At 37.8% G+C, this 18,600-nt stretch overlaps 1 protein-coding gene across 4 annotated transcripts in view; it reads left to right on the plus strand.

Moving 5' to 3' along the window:
- The window catches only part of STAG2 (stromal antigen 2), a 71,904-nt gene that overhangs the window by 17,814 nt on the left and 35,490 nt on the right, over window positions 1-18,600 (plus strand). For all 4 annotated transcript variants that reach the window (XM_032701784.1, XM_032701785.1, XM_032701786.1 and 1 more), the window contains exon 2: window positions 16,933-17,077. In XM_032701784.1, coding sequence (XP_032557675.1) covers window positions 17,034-17,077 — 44 coding nt within the window. In that variant the 5' untranslated portion in view covers window positions 16,933-17,033. The remainder of the gene's footprint in view (window positions 1-16,932; window positions 17,078-18,600) is intronic.

Below are 18,600 nucleotides of genomic sequence, written 5' to 3' on the forward strand. Positions count from 1 at the left end.
TGATGAGTTACTGCCTGAGTTTGTGTTTTCCTGTACTCCTTGTACTTGTAGGGTTTTTAGTTTGGGAATTGCAAAAGCCTTCAAGAAGTTTGTAGTAATTGTCACAGGTTAAAGTGAGATTTTAAAAAAATCTGTGAAAATGTGTAGTTCATGATTTCCTTCTGGTCAGTAAGGGATCAGGAAGGATGTAGGAGCCTGTGCTACAGGGATGGGTAGATAGAGATCCAAGTGTGAGTGCTTTCTCTATGTGAATACTCAAGAAGGTTTTGAAGAACTAGGTATTATCTGTTAGAATATCCTTTTCTTGCTCCCCACGTGACAATACAGCCAACACTGAAGCAACTGTAACAGAAAATTTGTCTTCTATAAAATGGCTGAGGGAAGACTAGGAAGATGAATACTTTTTATTCCAGGTTTGCAGTTTTCTTTGGGCTTTGTATGTTTATCGTTATTTCTGGTTTCAAACTGTTTAATTGGAAAACAGGCCACCTGTTGTGTATAAAAGTTTGTGAAAGGGCTTGTTTTAAATGACTGGAAATTAATAAATTATTTTTTCAATCTTTCTTAAAATACTATTCTTCACAAGTGATTTTGTGTCTATATTGAAAATACTGAAATATCAATATTTCCTGTGCAAGAGAGTTTTGCCAGTTGTGGCTTAACAAAGGTATTTAATAGTATGTTCTCTTCACTCCTGACAAAATGCACATGTAACCTTCCTTTCGTGGGATGGAGGGGGCTGGAATACTGTGGTAGTGCTTCATATTTGTGGCTTTGAACTGCAAAGGTTAAGCAAGTTGTGTGGCCTTTCACTTTTCCTCTCTCCATGGCAGTGTGGGGGGATTGTTACCTGCCTGTGCATAGGTGTTATTGATGCTGCTTTAATTGACCATAAGCAGTTTCTAGAGCACATCTTGGAGACATATTGTCTCCTTGGGGATTTATTGCATTTGCAACATCACACCTCTGATCCTGCTGCTTACTGAATATGATTAGCAGCCATTAGGGCTGAATATTTAAACATGGTCACTACATAATGTTTCCCTTCTCATTTTGGATTTCTGTTCTCATTAAGGATCTCTCTCCAGTGTGTTTGGTTTTTGTGGACTTCTTCCATGTGCTGTGACATTTTTCCCGGACTCATTGTTACAGTGTGAGTTCTGTCTAGTTCTTAGTCTTGCTGACAGAAACGTGGATAGATTTTTACAAAATAAATTTTTGTGCAAAATGTGTTTTCTTCATTTTCCTAGGGAAGATAAAAGTTCCTAACTTTTTCCTAGGATTCAATCAGTCTCGAGGTGTTTTATATTGTTTTCTCACCCATTTAGCCTTGTGTGCTCCAGAAAACTGAAAAATCACATCTGAAATTTTGGGTTCTCCCATCATGCTGCCCAGATGAAAACTGTTAACATGCAGCATGTCATATTGCACATTAAAGACTGTATGATATAGAAAACATGAAATAGTCTTTCAGCCTGGATAATTTAAGTATTTTTTATTTGTTTGGTTTTGTTTGTTCCAGCACACACTGGTATGGTCATACTTTGTTTACATTATACTGCTGTGCTGGAGCTGGACATGTTTTAGACCATGTGATTTATTAATGAATAATAAAATAATATTTAGTCTGTTATTTCAATGTAAATTTAGGGAATGGTAAGTATTAAAACTTAAATCTGTTCTTTTAATTTCAGAATGGGCAATCGACAGTGTGTGAAACTTGATGTGTTGATTGGTGAGATTTGTGGTTTAAATTGGCAGCCAAGGCACTTCTTTGTCTTCTCTCCCTTGCAAGTATTGGTTGCCATTTTGAACAAGAAGATTGTTTTAGTGAAGGAGAAACATTTAATAGCATCATTTTATGCTAGTGCTTGAGGGTTGTAAATATTGCAGTCCAGCAAATACTTGGGAGATTTCTTGAGCTGGAAATTGCTGCATGTGTTCAAGGTTTTGCTTTGTCCGTAAAGTGAATTGCTTGATGAGCACTTCATTTTCTTCAGGGTTATCAGAGGAAGTGAAAATATTTTGGTATCTGCTTCTGGAAATAGTGCTGGGCAGTTGTCTTTTTCTCTGCAAATTTGATGTTTTTGCTCCTATTTAAATTAAGGCAATTGATTCTTGGGGAAGTCAGGTGAAGATATGTTGATATCATTAAAATTTTCAATTTATACTGCACAGTGTTTCATGTATCAGTTGAAACAACCTTAATTTTCTCCATTAAATGTTCTTTTGAGGGGAGTTGAGGGAACTGTTATTGCAATTCTAAAATTGTGTATTCAGGTTGAGCTGTAATACAGAATTAAATATAGAAACACTGTAATGTAAAGAATAATTAAACCTTCATTGCTGCAGAATGTATCTTGGTTGTCTGTAATCACCATACAGTTAATAACATCATTATATGGTCTGAGAGAGAATGGCATTCAGTTACTTTGCTTGGGAAGAAGAGATGTGTATTTGTGTGTGCCACAGAGAAACCTGAGGATATTCTGTTAGGCCTCAATGGGTAAGATGTCCTTTGTGGACTGGCTTTTTTGGTAGTCCTCATAAAATGCCAGAATTATTTCCTTAATTATATCCTAGATGTTTAAAGCTTTATGCATTTATTTGTGAGAAAGCTGTGTGAACAACAATTTTGATGGAGTACTATTTTTCAGTATCACTTCAGAGGGTGAAAAGGCTTATTTAGAGCTTGTTACTGTGTGTGAATTCAGTACTAAGACTTGATAAATAATTTTTAACGCTTACTATGCTTTCTTATTTTTATTAATATACGTGGATGTTAATTGGCGTTAATTGCCTTGGAGACCTGATCAGAGCTCTGTAAATTGAGTGATATCTCAAATTCTTGCTAAAGGTTTTTTCATTTTTCAGGTGGTGTTCCTGTGCTGTGATTTTATTTTGCTGTTGAACAGCTGTGACTTTGCTGTTCTTTGCTTTAGTCCTTGGAATGCTCCAGCTGTGTTCTTGGACCTTTCCTTACCACCTCAGTGAAGTTCAGGAGTAGCTCATTACTGCCTGTTCCGTGGGCCCTCATCAGTCTTTGCTGACCTTTGGAAAGGTTCCGTGCTGCTGTCTGGCTCCCTCTCTGCTGGGCTGCAGTTCTTACCTTTGTTCCTTCCCTGCAGAAGAGGAATTTTACTAGTTTGTGGCTTAGCAAATGCTCTGATCAGCTGCAAGAAGTGCTTACACACCTTTCTGGTTGTTCTTCTCTTCTGCCTTGTTTTCTTAGTGGACTCTGTTTAATACCAGGGTCTGTGGTTCTGGAGTAGTTTTTACACTTAGCATATAAAGTCTTAAGTTAATTCACATAGTAATAAAATTTATGTTCTGTAATTAATTTTTTTGGCAGGCATCTGTTTCACAGTAATGAATTGGTAGCAGTTCCCAAAAATGTCTGTTGACTGTCTACAGAGTTGTAGGAAAGCTGGCATTTAAAAATCTTTTTCATAACTGAAAGAAGTGGGCAGCTTTATATTAGCCCATCTTTCCTCAGAAAAACTTCTGACTGAAATTATATATATAAAAATTTAAAAACCCAGTGAATTGTTTTTCTCTTGACCTCTGAATTTAAAGGATAGTTACTTTCCCTTAATCTCAAAAACACCCTAAAATAAAAAAATCACATGCTAAGGATAGAGATACTAGTTGTTTTTCTTAAAAATAGACAAAAAACCCCAAACCCAGATGAACAAAAATCCCAATTTAACATTGTGTTATCTGTTATCACTATTGTCTCCAACTCTTAACAGCAGTTGAAAACTGTGGCTCTGATTGCAGGTTCATTTTAGGTTGCTTGCAAGACTAAATTTGTAGCATTTAATGATCTAGGATTTTCATACCCTAGGGCAAGATTATAGTAAGTGGAGGTCAAGCTGAACAACCACCAGACCTGATTTACACTCGGATAAAAATGTTCTTGTCTAACAATTAGATTGAATGTTATTACCTCTTTCTCTAACTTGTGCTGAAAATTGTTTTATATTGTTTCAAGACCAAGGCAGTCTGATGCCAAAAAAGCATCCTGTGAATGGAATATTAGTTTCACCTTTTGGGTTTGTGGAGTGGCAGAGAATCAGGTAAATGTATCAATGGCCTCGGCACCTGTATTGTGAGGGATAGGAGACTTCCTCAAAATAGAATATATTATTAATAGAGAAACTCTCCCTAATATGATGTCCATGTGAAAGCAACAGTCAGTGATGGTGAAATAGGAAGAAAAAGAAATCTTGGAAAGATGTAACCCCTTGATTGTTGACGTTTGAGAGTGCCAAGTTGTTTCAGGAGGATTGGTATCATTACTTCTTCAGATCAATTGATTGACTAGTAACTGATGTTTTGACAGTTGTGTAATAGATCATGACCAAAACAGTGAGTTTTTTAATGTATGTTAGGTGAGCAATTAAACTGTACTCTGAAACATTAGAAGTAATTACACTTAGTTATATGTGGGCAAACTAAAGGAAAGATGGCAAATATGTTTCAGTTGAAGCATTGTGTTACTGTAACTAAACCTCATGTGTAGCTGTTTTGTCAGGTGATGTTAACTTCCAGTGGCATGCTTGTATAGGAATTCCATTGGAGTTGAAACAACTCAAGGTATTATACTTGTAATCCTGATTAGTGGTACAACAGCATGAGAGTTCCATACTGCTGATTTATGGCCAGAGCAATTCTAAACATTATGTGACTTTTTGAGTAAAAACACAAAGTTGGCAGTTTGCATTAGTAATGTAGAGAAATTACTGTAACGTAGCTTGTTGTTCATCCAGTGTTCTTATGAAATTGGTGCCTGGGGCATTAAAATGAGGACTTGAAAAAATCTGCTACTTTATGATACTTAGACATACCGGGTTATTTTTTTGTGTAAGGGTATCTTAAACATGCATGAATCCTAATCCAGTTACCTCATTTTAAGCCTCTTCCCTTTTCCCATAATGTACAGCCAACCCTGTGGTTACAAACTGCATGTAATTGTATTTTTTTTAAAGTAAATTATGGTTTCAGGAGTTGTGAACTTGCTGTAAGTAAAATAGTAAATGATTTTGCAGTATCATACCAGGTTAAAAAGTTTTTATTTGTCATTAGGTGTTATGATTGGATGTTAGAATCCTGAATGGTCATTACAAACTATTGGTGAAAGTAACTTGAGAACAAAATCTGTTAGGCATAAGAGCAGAGTCTGCAGAGTTCAACACAGGAGTAATAAATAATTATGTAATTGATGGCTGACTAATTAAGTCAAAGAAACGCTGCTCTTGAGTGAGTATCTGGAAGAACTGAATAACCTACTGTGGAGGAGTCAACAAGATTGAATATCCATTTCAGAAAATTAAATATGTGTTTAGAGAAAGTGTATTGACTTATTTTAGCATTGCATCATTGCACAACATAAAATGGAGTGGAAAGATCAAAGCAATCTGAAAGAAGTATTGCCTGTTTTAAATAATCCCTCTTCTGTCCAACCCTTCAAAATACTTGGAATTATTATTTACTGAGAAATGTCAGAGAAACTAAAGTAGGACTGAAAAACTCTCTACATGTATGTTGTGTTCTCACCTGCTGAGTTACCCATTTCTGATATGAGTGTGGGGAAGGTGGGGGATAAGTAGTTGGTACAGAACAGAGGAAGAGAAACCTGTGCTAAGAGTAAGGATGCAGTTAATTACAGAACCACAGCAAGTGTTGGGGAAGACATGGTGACAGATAGAGCACTTGCATTCTAGCAATTCTTGTTTTAATAATTAGAGGTAATTGCAGACTGATAAGGCAAATATGATCATGGACTGAAAACCACAAGAAGATGATCCAGTTCTGATAATAAATTAGAAGCCCAAACTGTAGTGACTAAAGTATTTTCCCATGCAGTGTTGGACAGCTCTGGGGTTTGTTAATCGTCCTTTGGTGATTTCTGCCGTGGCAGTCGACTTTTCCATCCCTCTGTCAGAGGTTACCACCCATGCCATGAAAGTCAGCAAAATGGGCTTTGTCAGCCCATCAATACTCCCTGTTTGCAGGTGCTGGAAAATGGTTGTCCAGCACTAAATGTGTCTGAGTTTGATACACAAAATCATAAATGTTAAACTGCTGTATGAATTAAAATGTAGCTGCTGTAAATACAGTCAACACTGCCATGTAATGAAGTTTTACATTTTGTACCTACTTGCCAACTAACTTCACCAGACAAAAGTGTTTTTTGGTATTCCTTGTATTAAAGGAGTGAGTAAACTATGATGGCTAAAAAATGATGTTTTTTTTGTTTGTGGGTAAAAACAAGAGCTCGATTACTTACCTTATGCCCAAGATGGCATTTTTGTTTCAGCTGGGAGGAAGAAAAAGGAAAAACTCAAACACAATATTTAGCATGTGAGACTTGTTCTGTGTGCTGGAGGTGAGGGGACTGGGAGGTGATTGGTACCTCCTAGTGCTGGAAAAATGCTGTGAGTTCCATGTACCTCCAAGAGTGTGGGGCAGTTGGGAATTCAGCTCCCTGGGCTGTAGGGTACCCCCCATTCCAGAATGCCTCACTTGGAGTGGGGGAAGGGGGAGAAATCGTAGCACATGTAGCTTGTTTAAGAGACATCTGGCACTACTGCTCCTGGTTTTTTTTTTTTTCTTTTAAAAAGAAAATACAGGAAAAAGAGGCTGAAAGTAACTACCTTATCTCAACAGCTTCTACTGTGTTGTTGAGCTTGTAAGTTTGATAGTTGTAGTTCTAATATTTTCAGTGTGTTGAACATTGCTCAAATAAAATGTTTACTACAAATCGTGATACTTGCATCATGTTACCAGTAAATTTTCAACAGAATTTAAATTTACCTCTAGGCTATAACTGTCTTTTGAAAGAGGAGGGAGCTACTAGATTTATTTACATGATGAATTTACTCAAGAGCAAACATGTAAGGGTACAGGTTTTTTGATTTTTTTTTTTTCTTTTTAGATTAAATGAAAAAAATTTAGGGGTTAATTTTGGTTTATTTAACCAGCTGTACTTTTGCATTTTAGATCTGTGTGGAGAGGATGCTCTTGTGTCCCCGTGGTACCTAAAGTACAGTATTTGAGGCACTTTCAAACGAGGATAACTTCAAAAGGACAAGTCTCACTAACCTTTGCTTCAGAGTATTTTACACACATCAAGACTTGCTTGGTATTTGTCAGCTTACTTAGTAGAATGAGATTGGTCTCTAAAAAACCTTGGTTTTATAAGTTTTCTTCATGTTAGCTTTCATAAAACAGGCCTGGTTTGTTGCAGCTCTCCCAGCTGGCATAATTTATTACCTGCCACAAGCAAGCAATAACAGAGTTGAAAAAAATTATTGATTTGAATACTGCCAGTATCTTTTGCAATGTTCTTAGGACATATGCAAATGGCCAGGCTGCTTTCCTCTGGATGTTTAATGAGTGTCAGTTAACTGTAGGTCTCCATACATGAAGCTTCAGCACCAGTCATCTCTCCCACAAAACTATTTTAAGAGGATGCTGTTTTAGGATGAATAAAGAAAAAGGAGAGGGTCATTTTTAGACTTGGTGATGACAATATGTATTTTTTTTCACCCGGTAATGAATTCATTAATGGATTATTAGCATTCTTCATTGTGGATATATTCAGTTCTCTGAACTGTGTGTGGGAAAGCCATCCATGCACATCACAACTGCTGGTTCATGTGAAATTAGTATTCAGTGCTGCAAATCTCTGAACAAACCAATTGGGATTTTAGCCCAAATGTTATGAGGGAGAACAAGAACAAAATGTTGGGTATTAAAAATGTTTAAGCTATGGCTGAGGATGTATGGAGCACAGATGTTCTGAGGTTGGCAGAATTGCAGAGATAACTTTTTAATGAAAGATAACAAGGTTTTTATCTTTATTCTCTTTTAGAAGCGAAGCCAACTTTTGCATACATGAGTAGTTTGGTTGAATTTTATTTTTAAGGATGATTATTTAGATTGATTGTTGAAAGAGCCATAATCCACTTATGAAAGGCTTAGGTCTTAGCTGTCATACTGCTTGGTTTGGATGCGGCACAGTATTTATTCCTCTTTTCTTAAATACTCCTTTTCCTTTTGGATGGCACAGATTTCAGCTGGGCCTGGGAAGGAGGGATGATTGTCTTAACTGTTTACTCCAAGGTAAGGGCAGTCTTTGGACCTCCCTGTAAGTGGGAGTTGACAGTGCTGCTGCTGTGCTGTCAGTGCAGCAGTGATCCTACCGGGAGGGCTGAGAGCACCCTGCGCTGGGTGCAGAGCAGCTGCATTCCTGCAGGTGGCCCAAGGGAATACCAGCAGTGATGCCCTTGCTGTAGTCCAGGCCTGTTAGGAAAAAAGCTGGGCTGGAGTAGCAGGAGAAAGCAGGATGGAATTGAGTGAAGCATTCTTACCACGACCACCCCCCCCTTTTTTTTTTTTTTTTTTTAAGTTATTTTGGAGGTTGGTAAGACTTAACACAGTTTGACTCATAATCTTTTCTGTTTGTTGCTGTGGTGGGTTTAATCTCTTCTGATTATTGTCTGGAACCAGTTCAGCCATTTTTATGTAGTGTGAACCTTAAGTTAATAAATCTCAGTGAATCTCAGCAGACAAAACAGAACTGAGCTGGTCTCTTTTTGCCCTCTGATCTTGGAGGGCTTCGGATCACCGTGCAGGGGAGTACAGGGGGCTCTTCCAAGGACTCTCCAAAGTGCACTGACCTGGGCTGATACGACCTGACTGGGAGATGTGCTTGAGACATTTGACTTCCCACTCTTCATTAGTTTTATTTTATGGGGTTTTCCTTTATTTCAACCATCTAATACTGACTGTATCTTAGAGCAGCAGCTGAAGCTATTGCAGTACGTACTGTGTAGTCCCTCTTCCAGAATTTATAATCAAATGCAGTTGATCTTAGAAATGCCCAAAGTTTTGTGCACAAATCCCTAGTGACCTGGACTTCCCTAAGGAGAAAATCCATGTGGTAGGAGGGGAAGCTGTGAGACTCCTCTAAAGTGAGGCGACTTGCAGACTCACGTTGATCAGTGGAAGAACAAAAAATAGGACTGGGTGGGGGATGCCTTATTGGTTGGAAAACTCTGCCTCTGCTGTGTGTCCTGAAGTAATTCATCGCTGTTGGCTGCACATTTCAACAGTGCTAATTCTGCTTGAGGATTTACTGTGTAGCAGGTTACCTGCTTGCTGTGGAGGTCTTCATTCCTAGCCGTTCAAGAGCCAAGATTTTGAGGTGTGTGCAAAGTACGTTTTTTAAAAATCAGTATGTGAAGGGGCATATTGATCTCTACAGTAATTTGGAAATTTAGGGCATTTAGGCAGCTGCAAGGTATGCTTGCCTTGTATCATAAATGTAGTAGTACTCCTTTTTCAACTTGTTTAAGTAGACATAAGTGGCTATGTGGCTTTTTTCCCCCCACCTTTTTGCCTCATTTATTTATTTTTTTAAAGTCTTGGTTGTCATCTGACTTGGCTTTTATTCTTCCTAAGAGCCTCATTTTCCACGCAGTCAGACTGCAACATCTGGAAGCAATCTCTGCTTTGGCAAGGAAAGATGTGACAGACACAATGAGGTGTAACTTCTACTTTTGTTATCTTACCTTTGCGCTTTTTAAGACATCTAAAACCAAACCACTTTAAAGATGTGTGGGAATTTCAGGTGCATTTTAGCAAAGCTCAGGAATACTGTTGGGCAGGATCGTTAGAGAGTAATATAGGCATTTTCCCCTTTAATAGGAGTAATGGTTGCATTTATTGTACGGTTTAATTACAGTTTAATAATCTTTAAGTATTTTGTAATGCTTGTTTCAGGTGTTTTAAACTCACATTTTACTGGACAGTGTAAATTGCTAGATACCAATATAGAAACCTCATAGGACTCAAGCAGTAACAGTGTACTTATATTTCAAAATAGTGTTTAACTTACTTCATTAAAGATACTGATGTTATTAACGGTACTTTAGTGAATAATTCTATGACACTGAAGCACGGTAGCAATCTCTTTTCCTTCTGTAGTAGTTGTTCCACGTATTTAATAAAACCAACAAAAGTCAAAAAATATTTTTAATGAGAGGGGGATTATTTGATGGTGAAGATGAGGTTGGCAGAGTTATTAGGGTGGTACAAAGGTTCTTGTATATTGTTCACTTTCTGAGTCTCTAAACTTGGGGTAAAGTCTTGATGTTCGCTTTAGGCTTTAGCCTGATTTTTTTTTTGTATGCCATTAAATTTTTTTTTTTGTTTCACTCCCCCTGCAATAAAGCCTGTTTAAGATTTTGCTTTCACAGCATTAACCTGTGAAAACAAATTTTACTTTGTGTTGACTGGTGTGTGTGTTACCTCTGGGACCTGTGTTTCCCTGTGTGTGGCTGTTCCGGGCTGTCTCAGCTCTGATCTGCATCGCTCTCAGCCGGGCTTTGGGCTCGAGGCTGGAGAGAAGGGAGTGGTGATGTAGGTACATGTGCTGTCTGCTGCATAATGAACATGTAGGAAACGATGTGAAAAAGGAGCGGGGAGAGTGCTTTGAGGAGACAGCTAAGACTGGGCAGGTGCCTGCTGAATTTAGAGGCAGAATGTGCTGTCTCTGCACTGCGTGGGTCCCAGGCGAGGTGCTGGTCTGCAGGGCCACCTCTGCCCTCCACAGGTGGCAAGTGTAGCAGGGGATCAGGTGGGTCATTGGGGTCTTACTGCCTGCTTAGCCCCACAGAACAGCAGGCTCTTGGCAGTGGCTCCTCTCAAGGGAAGGGTAGGAATGCCAGCAGGAGCCGTGCAAGGACTCCAGTTTGCCCCTTGTCTTGGATGTGTGTGGTGCCATGTGGCAGCAGAGCTCTGCCACTGTTGGTGATGCCTGACCTTGGCAAAGCTCCTCGTTGGCTTTGCTGTGAAGGGGTAGAGTTCAGCTGCCCCTGATCCCACATGCAGCCACTTGTGGAGTTGACTCAGTTGGCTGATCAGTGGAGAACCATGGGGGTAGGAAATGGTTCTGTTTTTATGATTTGCTTGCTGCTGGTTCGTTTGAGTGCTACAAGAAGCAGGAACTTTCCTGTGTGTTTAGGGAGTGGGAAGGAGGACTAATGCTTTCAGTAACAGCCCACAGTGTTGGAAAAGCATGTTCCGAGATGGGTTTTTCCCAGTTATTCAGCAGACTTGTTGCAGGAACTAAAGAACAAACACTATAAAAAATGAATAAAGAGCAGCCAAGGGGAAAAAATGGTAGTGATGGCATAAAATCAACAACCACCATAACATGGCTTTTTTTATTTTTTTTGAAGGATGGAGAGATGGTGGTGTGGAGGGGGTGTAGGAGCTGGGAATTTAGAGGAAAAAAAAAGTGAAGAAAGAGACTGAAAATATTAAGAACTGTATGATTTTGGTCATGTAGGTTCTTTGACATGTTAACTGTTCAGTGGCTTTGGCACCATGGGCTGCTATTGTGTGTATCAACCATGTCTGTGTTGGTAGGCAGGGAAGAATGTAGACTGATGGTGTCTAGTTCAGGTCTTCCTGTAAAGGAATTACAAGTCTCATTTGTTAAGCAAACAGTACAAAAATAGTCAGACCTAAAGGTATTAATTGCATTATTGTTCAGTTTAGTCTTGATTACAGTATCTTAATGTGATCAGAACTGCTGATATGGTTATAACTAACTCATGTTAAAATACAGTTACATTAGATTTCTACTTGAAGTATGGTTTCTGTATTTTTTCTCAAATTGCTTTGAAGCTGGTTAGCAGCTGAAATATTAGGTTGTGTAATATTAGTAGAAATAACACACTCTTTCAGACCTGCATGGAAGTTTGCATGTCATGCAGTTGCTCAAAATCTTGCTTAAAAATTAATTTATAAAGATGGATGCAAAAGGCAAATGAAGCAGCAGACTTGTTTTGGGGAAGAAACCCCAGACAACCAAACTTTATTTTATCAACCAAATATTCTAGTGTCTCAGAAAAGGAGTGAGGGGCATGATGTAGCTCATAATAGCTTTCTCTTCTAAAATAGTTAAGGGAAAATATTGGACATATTTCTGATCCTTTATTTTATTTGACTTGCATTTTAACTGTTGCTGCTGCGTAATTGGTCCTGAAGCATCAGCATCTCTCATTCATGGATAGATAAATAATTCAGAGGTGAACTTTAGCCACACACTTCAACATCATAGTTTTAGAAGTTCTAATATTCTGAATCAAGTGAGGTCCTTGATTTTACAGGTGATTAATTGAGTTACAGGGAAAAAATCAATACATCTCTGAACAGCCAATCCTGCATTACCAAAATCTTTGTTCTGGCCATGTAGCCATCTCTGCCTTCACAAAAAAATGGTAACTGCTTTACTGATTTGTCTTATAAAACTTCCAGATAATAGATGCCAAGCAACAGCAACAAAGAAAAAAAAGTGCCTGTGTAGGGAACGCCCCCAAATCAAACCCCACCTACGTGAAACCTCACTGCGAGCTTGTTAAATAACACTGGAGTTACTGCATTTACACAAGTGGGTGAAACACAGGCATCTGGGACTGATCTTGTGATTCTTTATATTTTTTGTATGTGTGTACATATGTATGTAGGTATATTCTTTTAAAAAAGGCTGCTCATTGAACTATATTAATGTATGTTTAGGCTGTCTGTGCGTGTAACAGGAATTGTGAGAGGACAGGTAGCCCTCAGCAACTGCTGATCACAGCACATGTGTTGTTGTGTGAACTGTGCTGGTGAATTCTGTCAGCTTTTGGCAGACTCAACATTTGGCCAGTGTGTTTCAGTTAATCACAACCATACCTAAATTAATTATTCATGTGATAGGGATTAATAACCTTTAAGATGTAAATCTTTTTTCAGTGAAGATACATTTAGGGTCTTGGTATTGTGTCATGCGTAGCTCTTGCTTTTAACAGTCAAATTATTTTAAATAGAAACCCCTCCTACATTTGTAGTTGGAAGCATTGTGTATGATTAGTGTGACTGGACTACTCCTGTTTTTCCAGTTGTTTTTTGAGTTCATTAATGTTTTGTTAGCAGTTTTAAATAGCAAGGTATAATAAAGGGATACACTGTTTCTGCTCTTGTAATTGTTCTGCTTGTTTTGAAAGCTAAATACTGAGACTAGTCATACTACAGCAGCTGTGTGTGTATTTCCATCTTTGGAAGAGTAATTGGAATCAAACATGTATATGCCTTTATTTCAGAAAAGGAATCCTCTGGTGTCTTAATGTAATCTAAATATAAAGGTAAAGCAAATATGCTACAATATTATTGCAGTTTTAGCAATATGTTATAAAGTTTATTGCAGAGAAATAACTAGGTCAACCTCTGGATGACCTGTCTTTTTGAGTTTCTTCAGTTAGCTTTAGGCTAGAGCTCCACCTTGTGATCCTTCAGCAGGATACATTTTCTTTTTATAGTTAATAATTTAATTATGATTTCACAAAGTTGAGTGACTTCAGAAAGTTTTCACAGGCTTGAGAGTATCTCCTTGGGAAAATTAAAGTTGGAATTCTGTGAACATACCAAAAAAGAATAGAAACTGAAGAGCTGATTTTTACGATGCACTTCAGTTTAGATTTAAGTTCTTAAAGTAATCTGCTTATTAGAGCGTGTTTAATGGGTAATGCAGACTTCCACGGTATGAAACGGCATCTGCAAGAATTTCACTTTTTTCAGACTTCGCTGTGATGAACGTGATATATTTTAAAAAGTTCTGATAGGATGGTTGCTTGGACTATTTTCCTTTCTTACTGGCTTCCTGAACCACCAGGTGCTTGGAATGAGTCATCCAGTGTGTGCATGAGGAAGACATGGCTGGCAGTAATCTTGGATTTCCAGAAGGATGGACTGAATGAGTGAATGATAGTGAGATGAAGGATAATGGAGAATGACCAATGTCACTCTTTTCTTATACCAAGAGACCACGAAATAAAATTGGAAAGTGATAAATTCAAGGCAAAGAACATGACTCTTCATAGTATGGAGTTTGGCTGTGGGAGTTCTTGTGTGGAAGATGATCACTGCTGAATATTGAGCTCAAAAAGTAATTGGAAATAATAATGGAAAAAAAGAAGGTGTTATGAAGTATAGGGACAAACACTCTGGCTGAAAAAATCCCTGAGTTATTTCTGGATGCCAGGAAGTATTGAGGGAAACTTTGCTGATACGAACAAAGCAAATGTGTTCTTCCTTGAGCAGCTTCTCTTGGCCACTGCTCCTGAGGGCACTGCTGGTTGAGCATTGAAAATCCATGTCTCATTCTGAATGTGTGTAAATCTTGTAAAATTATCCTTTTCTAGGACAAATGCAAGGTGGTTTTTTTTTTTTAATCATTACTGGAGCTTGAGCTGGACGCTGGAGATCCCTTTCAGTCTTACCTCATACACAGTTGCAGGTGTTCATCTGTAGCTGTTTTCCATAATACCAGTATATAGTTGCACTCACCAGGGCCAAGTTTCTTCTTCAAGAAAAACAGTTCTTGAAATGTGAATCTCAGTAGTTTAACACTTCAGCATCTAGCAAGAACTTCCTATTTTCTGTTTTATGAGGTGATTCTGACCAAACTGCCATGTTTTCTCCCATGTTTTGTGATCTGTACTTAGAAGAACAGTTCTTACAAGAAGTTCAAGTTGGTGTGAAGGGCAGCTAGCTTGTTTTGTTAAGGGATTTATTTGGCTTGTTTGATATAGAGAATATGTACTTTAATCATGTACTCATTCTTTTTCATAGTTCTGTTTCATTTTTTTTCTTTAAACTCTTTCTGTGGTTGTAAGAATACTGAGATTTTTGCAAAATTTGGTAAAATAGGAGATTTGACTTTCATAAAGGGAGCCAATTTGCATATGTAAGCATCCTGATTGTCACTTTGGTAGATGTGTTGCTTCTTAACATTGAAGAATATAAACTAGAAAAAAATCAAACAACACCACATTGATAGGTTGAACTTGAAACTGGGCAGTGTGGTTTTTGAAGTTTGCATCCTTGCTTTGCACTGGGACTGAATCACAAGCATGCTTGAAAAAGGACTGGTGTGGTTGTGTGGCTGTATCTTTTTTTTTTTTTTTCATTTTTCTTTTTTGTTTCCCCCTCCCTGTACACCTGAGCAGGTGCCACCCTGGTAACTGAGGCACTGAAGTGTGCCTTTTTTCCAAGTTTGAGTTGCTGACTGGAATAAAAGTAAATATTAAAAAATATATATATTAAAAATAAATTTTAAACCTCCAAGGTGTAGAGCATTTTGATATGTTACTATCTGAGTGTATAGTTTCACAGGCAGCCTGGATGGTATAATATAGCTCCTTGCCACCAAAGAAGGGAGTTTTACCCTTCCCTCCCTTGCTTGTGGCTATGCAGTCTGGTGTTTCCTGTGCCTTGGCTCTGGGTATCTGCTGTTGAACCAGTTTAACTTGAGAATCAAGGGGAAAAATACTTGAGGTGTATTTTCCCCATTTTAGTGGGGATTGAATTGGGTGATACCCAATGGCAGAGGTAGTGGCTGGGCAGGGCTGTCACCCTGCCTGGGACTGATGGTTTGCTACAGGGAGTGTAAATGGAATGCACTGGTCATATGCCCATGTGGTTTTAGGAAGGGAGGAATGGAATGGCAAGGGTTGCTGCCCTTCAGCAGTGATGTTTTGGATGGAACATGCTTTGGTAGTTGCAGACTACCTTGACATTCATCAACCTGTCTTGAACCTCCCCTCTTTTTGCCACTATTTATTTCCACTCTGGTTCTCTGCTTTTATGTAATTGTGGGAAATGTGAAGAAAGAGAACCTGCTAAGTTCAGGGTTTATGGTTTCTCTCAGCTCTAAATTCTGGAAGCTACAGTGGCCCCTAGCATTCGGAATCAGCACTTGCAGGAAGAAGCCATCCGGCCTCTGTGTACACACGATTGAAATGCAGCCTCTGAAGCACAGCTACCAGACATTGAGCAACATGTGCTTAGCATGCCAAAATTAAATCATTCCCTCAAATACCTAATCACTCCAGCAAGCTGTAGAGTCAGCAGACTGACTCTGAAGGTTTTCCTCCTTAGTATTCTGTCTTTAAAATACCTGAACATCATGCTTTCTTAATTTCACTGTGTAAAAGTTAGCCTGGGGTAGCCAAGTGACACAGAAAACTTCAACCTGTATTGTTGCATTTGAAATATCCAGGGAGTTTTTTTCACCTTTAAAAAATAAATAGGGAAATAATAGAAATAACAAAATTTGTGAGTAGGTGACAATACTATTATTAAGTTTAAAGCAAGTATTTCACAATCTTTAGTTAAAACACCATGAGTGTTTCTGATGTTTTCCTTTATACCATGTGAATAGTATTATCTTCCTTGGTATTCTAAAATCTTGGCAAATTGCTTTAATTGTTAAAACTGTTGTTAAGGCTGGTTTATCAGCTTTGAAAGGCACGGGGTTGTGAAACATCTGTTTATAAGAACTTGTTTTATGAGCTTATAATTATGGAAAATGACATGGAAGTTTGCAAATCGGAGATAGGAAGTTGGTATATATGGTGTCCTTAAATGTACACACACTGGGCTTTAAGTTAAATATTAAATCTGGTTTTGGTTTGGTCAACCAGAAATACCATAGTGTTCTGAAGTCTGGGCTCTGCTGTGCATGGTGTTACAGGTCAATCTTAAATCTAGTATAGATTTAGAAAGTAAAGCTGTTACTTGAAAGGTGTTAGTGAAAACCATTCTAGTTTACTCATCCTATTCAGAAAATAATAGTTGTTGTTGTTGGGTTTGTTCATTTTAGAAATGTTTCTGTATTTTTTACTGTGATGCTTTTACCATTTGTGGGGGTACTTTGTAGTGGAATCATGGGAGGAGTCAAAAAATCTGTAAACGGGAAGAAGGTTGGTTGGAAACAGAGGATGGTGTGATCTACATTTTCTGTGTTTCCAGCTTTTTTATCCCTTCATATTTGGAGTAATTTTCACTGTATTTTTTTCAATTTTATTCTAGAAGTTGCCCACTACAAAGGAAGAAAGAAAAGTAAGCTTGCACTTCAGACTGCTTTTTGAATATCTTTCTAATACAGTGGTGTTCCAGAAGATGATAAAGAAATGATAGCAGCTCCAGAAATACCAACTGATTTTACTCTCCTTCAGTAAGTGTTTTAAGAATTTGTGGTTTCTTTTGTAAATCTGCTGTGTCTTTTTAATGTTATTGTTTGCTTTCTTTTGGAAACAAGGAAACAAAATGACAGATAGAGTTCAAGATTTTTTTCTATTGAAATGTTGATAAAGCATCGTTTTAATTTTTTTTCTTGAGTATTAATTCAGCAGAAATTAAAATAAGTGTTTTAAAATAATTTTTTTAAGAAACGGATATTTGAATTTCCAAGATTCACCTTTTTATGGTAAAGGGGTTTCCATTAATATATTTCTCTAGACTGTTGAAATGGATTAACTTGGTTATGAAATGTAAAAAGAAGCCAAGATGTAGTTTTGTGTCAGTGAGGTTATTTGCTTGAGTGTTTTTTCTTTTCAATGAGAAATAAAAATTGGAAATAAACTGGAAGATGGTTTAATATGAAATAGTGTTTCTACAACTGATTATAATGGGTTTGTACTCCATTGGTAGAGTTCATAGTGTGGTGAAATGTTTGGAAGTTGTATTTAGTTCTTTCCTGTGAAAATTAGAAACATCTAGGAGTCTTTGAAGAAGAGATTTTTTCTTCTTACCTTTTTCTTTCTTTCAGTCTTCCCTTTAACCCCACGTTGGAGGCTTTTCCAGTCTGTCTGAGTGTACCCAGCCAGCAAAACCAGAAATGGCAAGATGCATGTTAAAAGGCAGAAACCTCTTATAAGATACTTGAACTAGTGAGAGACCATAAGTTTCTGGAGTGTTTTAGAATGTTACAAAGAAATCCATAGGAATGAGTCTCCTGTGCCCCCTGGTTATCTTTCTAATTGTGTTGTTAGTTGAATCAGGAAGTGTGCACAGAAATGTGTTAAAATGAGATCTAGTAGCATCATTTCAGTTAAATTCTACAGGAAATGTAGAAGTAGAGAATATATAAGTCAAACATTCTCTGTTAATAATTCAATTGATTTCAGACACCATCCCCTCATCAATATTGGCATTAAAGGATTTGTATATTGATGCAACATATTTTAATGTGCAGGAAATGAAACAAATGACTATATATTTAGTGTGTTTTTACCTTATAAGTCTATAAACAGGACTACAGGTAATCTTTTTGAAGAAACTTCACCTAAACTTTTGTTCTGTACCTTTCAACATAAGTGCAAACCTCTAAACTGTTTCCTAAGTTTCTAACAGCAGGAAGGAATCTGTTGAGACGCTTTGATTGTCTGGGAAAGTGACAGAGGGTTTTTTTGCTGTTGGGATTTTGGGATTTTTCCCCTTCTCATTTTGTTTAAATGTTTGTGGCACAGAATTTATTGTGCTCTTTGCTTTTTGAGATGCTGTAATGTTTGTCATGTGCCAAGAGCAAGGTTCCCAGCCTGTTGCTATTTTCTACCTGCCTTCACATCTTTTAATCTTACTGTATGGCTTTCTTCACTGGTACATTGTTTGGAGGAGGCTGGATAGGGTGTGAGTGTGGGGATGTGCTCTGTTCCTCAACAGTAGACTTGAAAACAAAAGCAGTTTCACTGTTGGTGT

This window comes from Chiroxiphia lanceolata, chromosome 14, assembly GCF_009829145.1.
Source record: "Chiroxiphia lanceolata isolate bChiLan1 chromosome 14, bChiLan1.pri, whole genome shotgun sequence".
In the NCBI taxonomy this organism is placed as follows: Eukaryota; Metazoa; Chordata; class Aves; order Passeriformes; family Pipridae; genus Chiroxiphia; species Chiroxiphia lanceolata.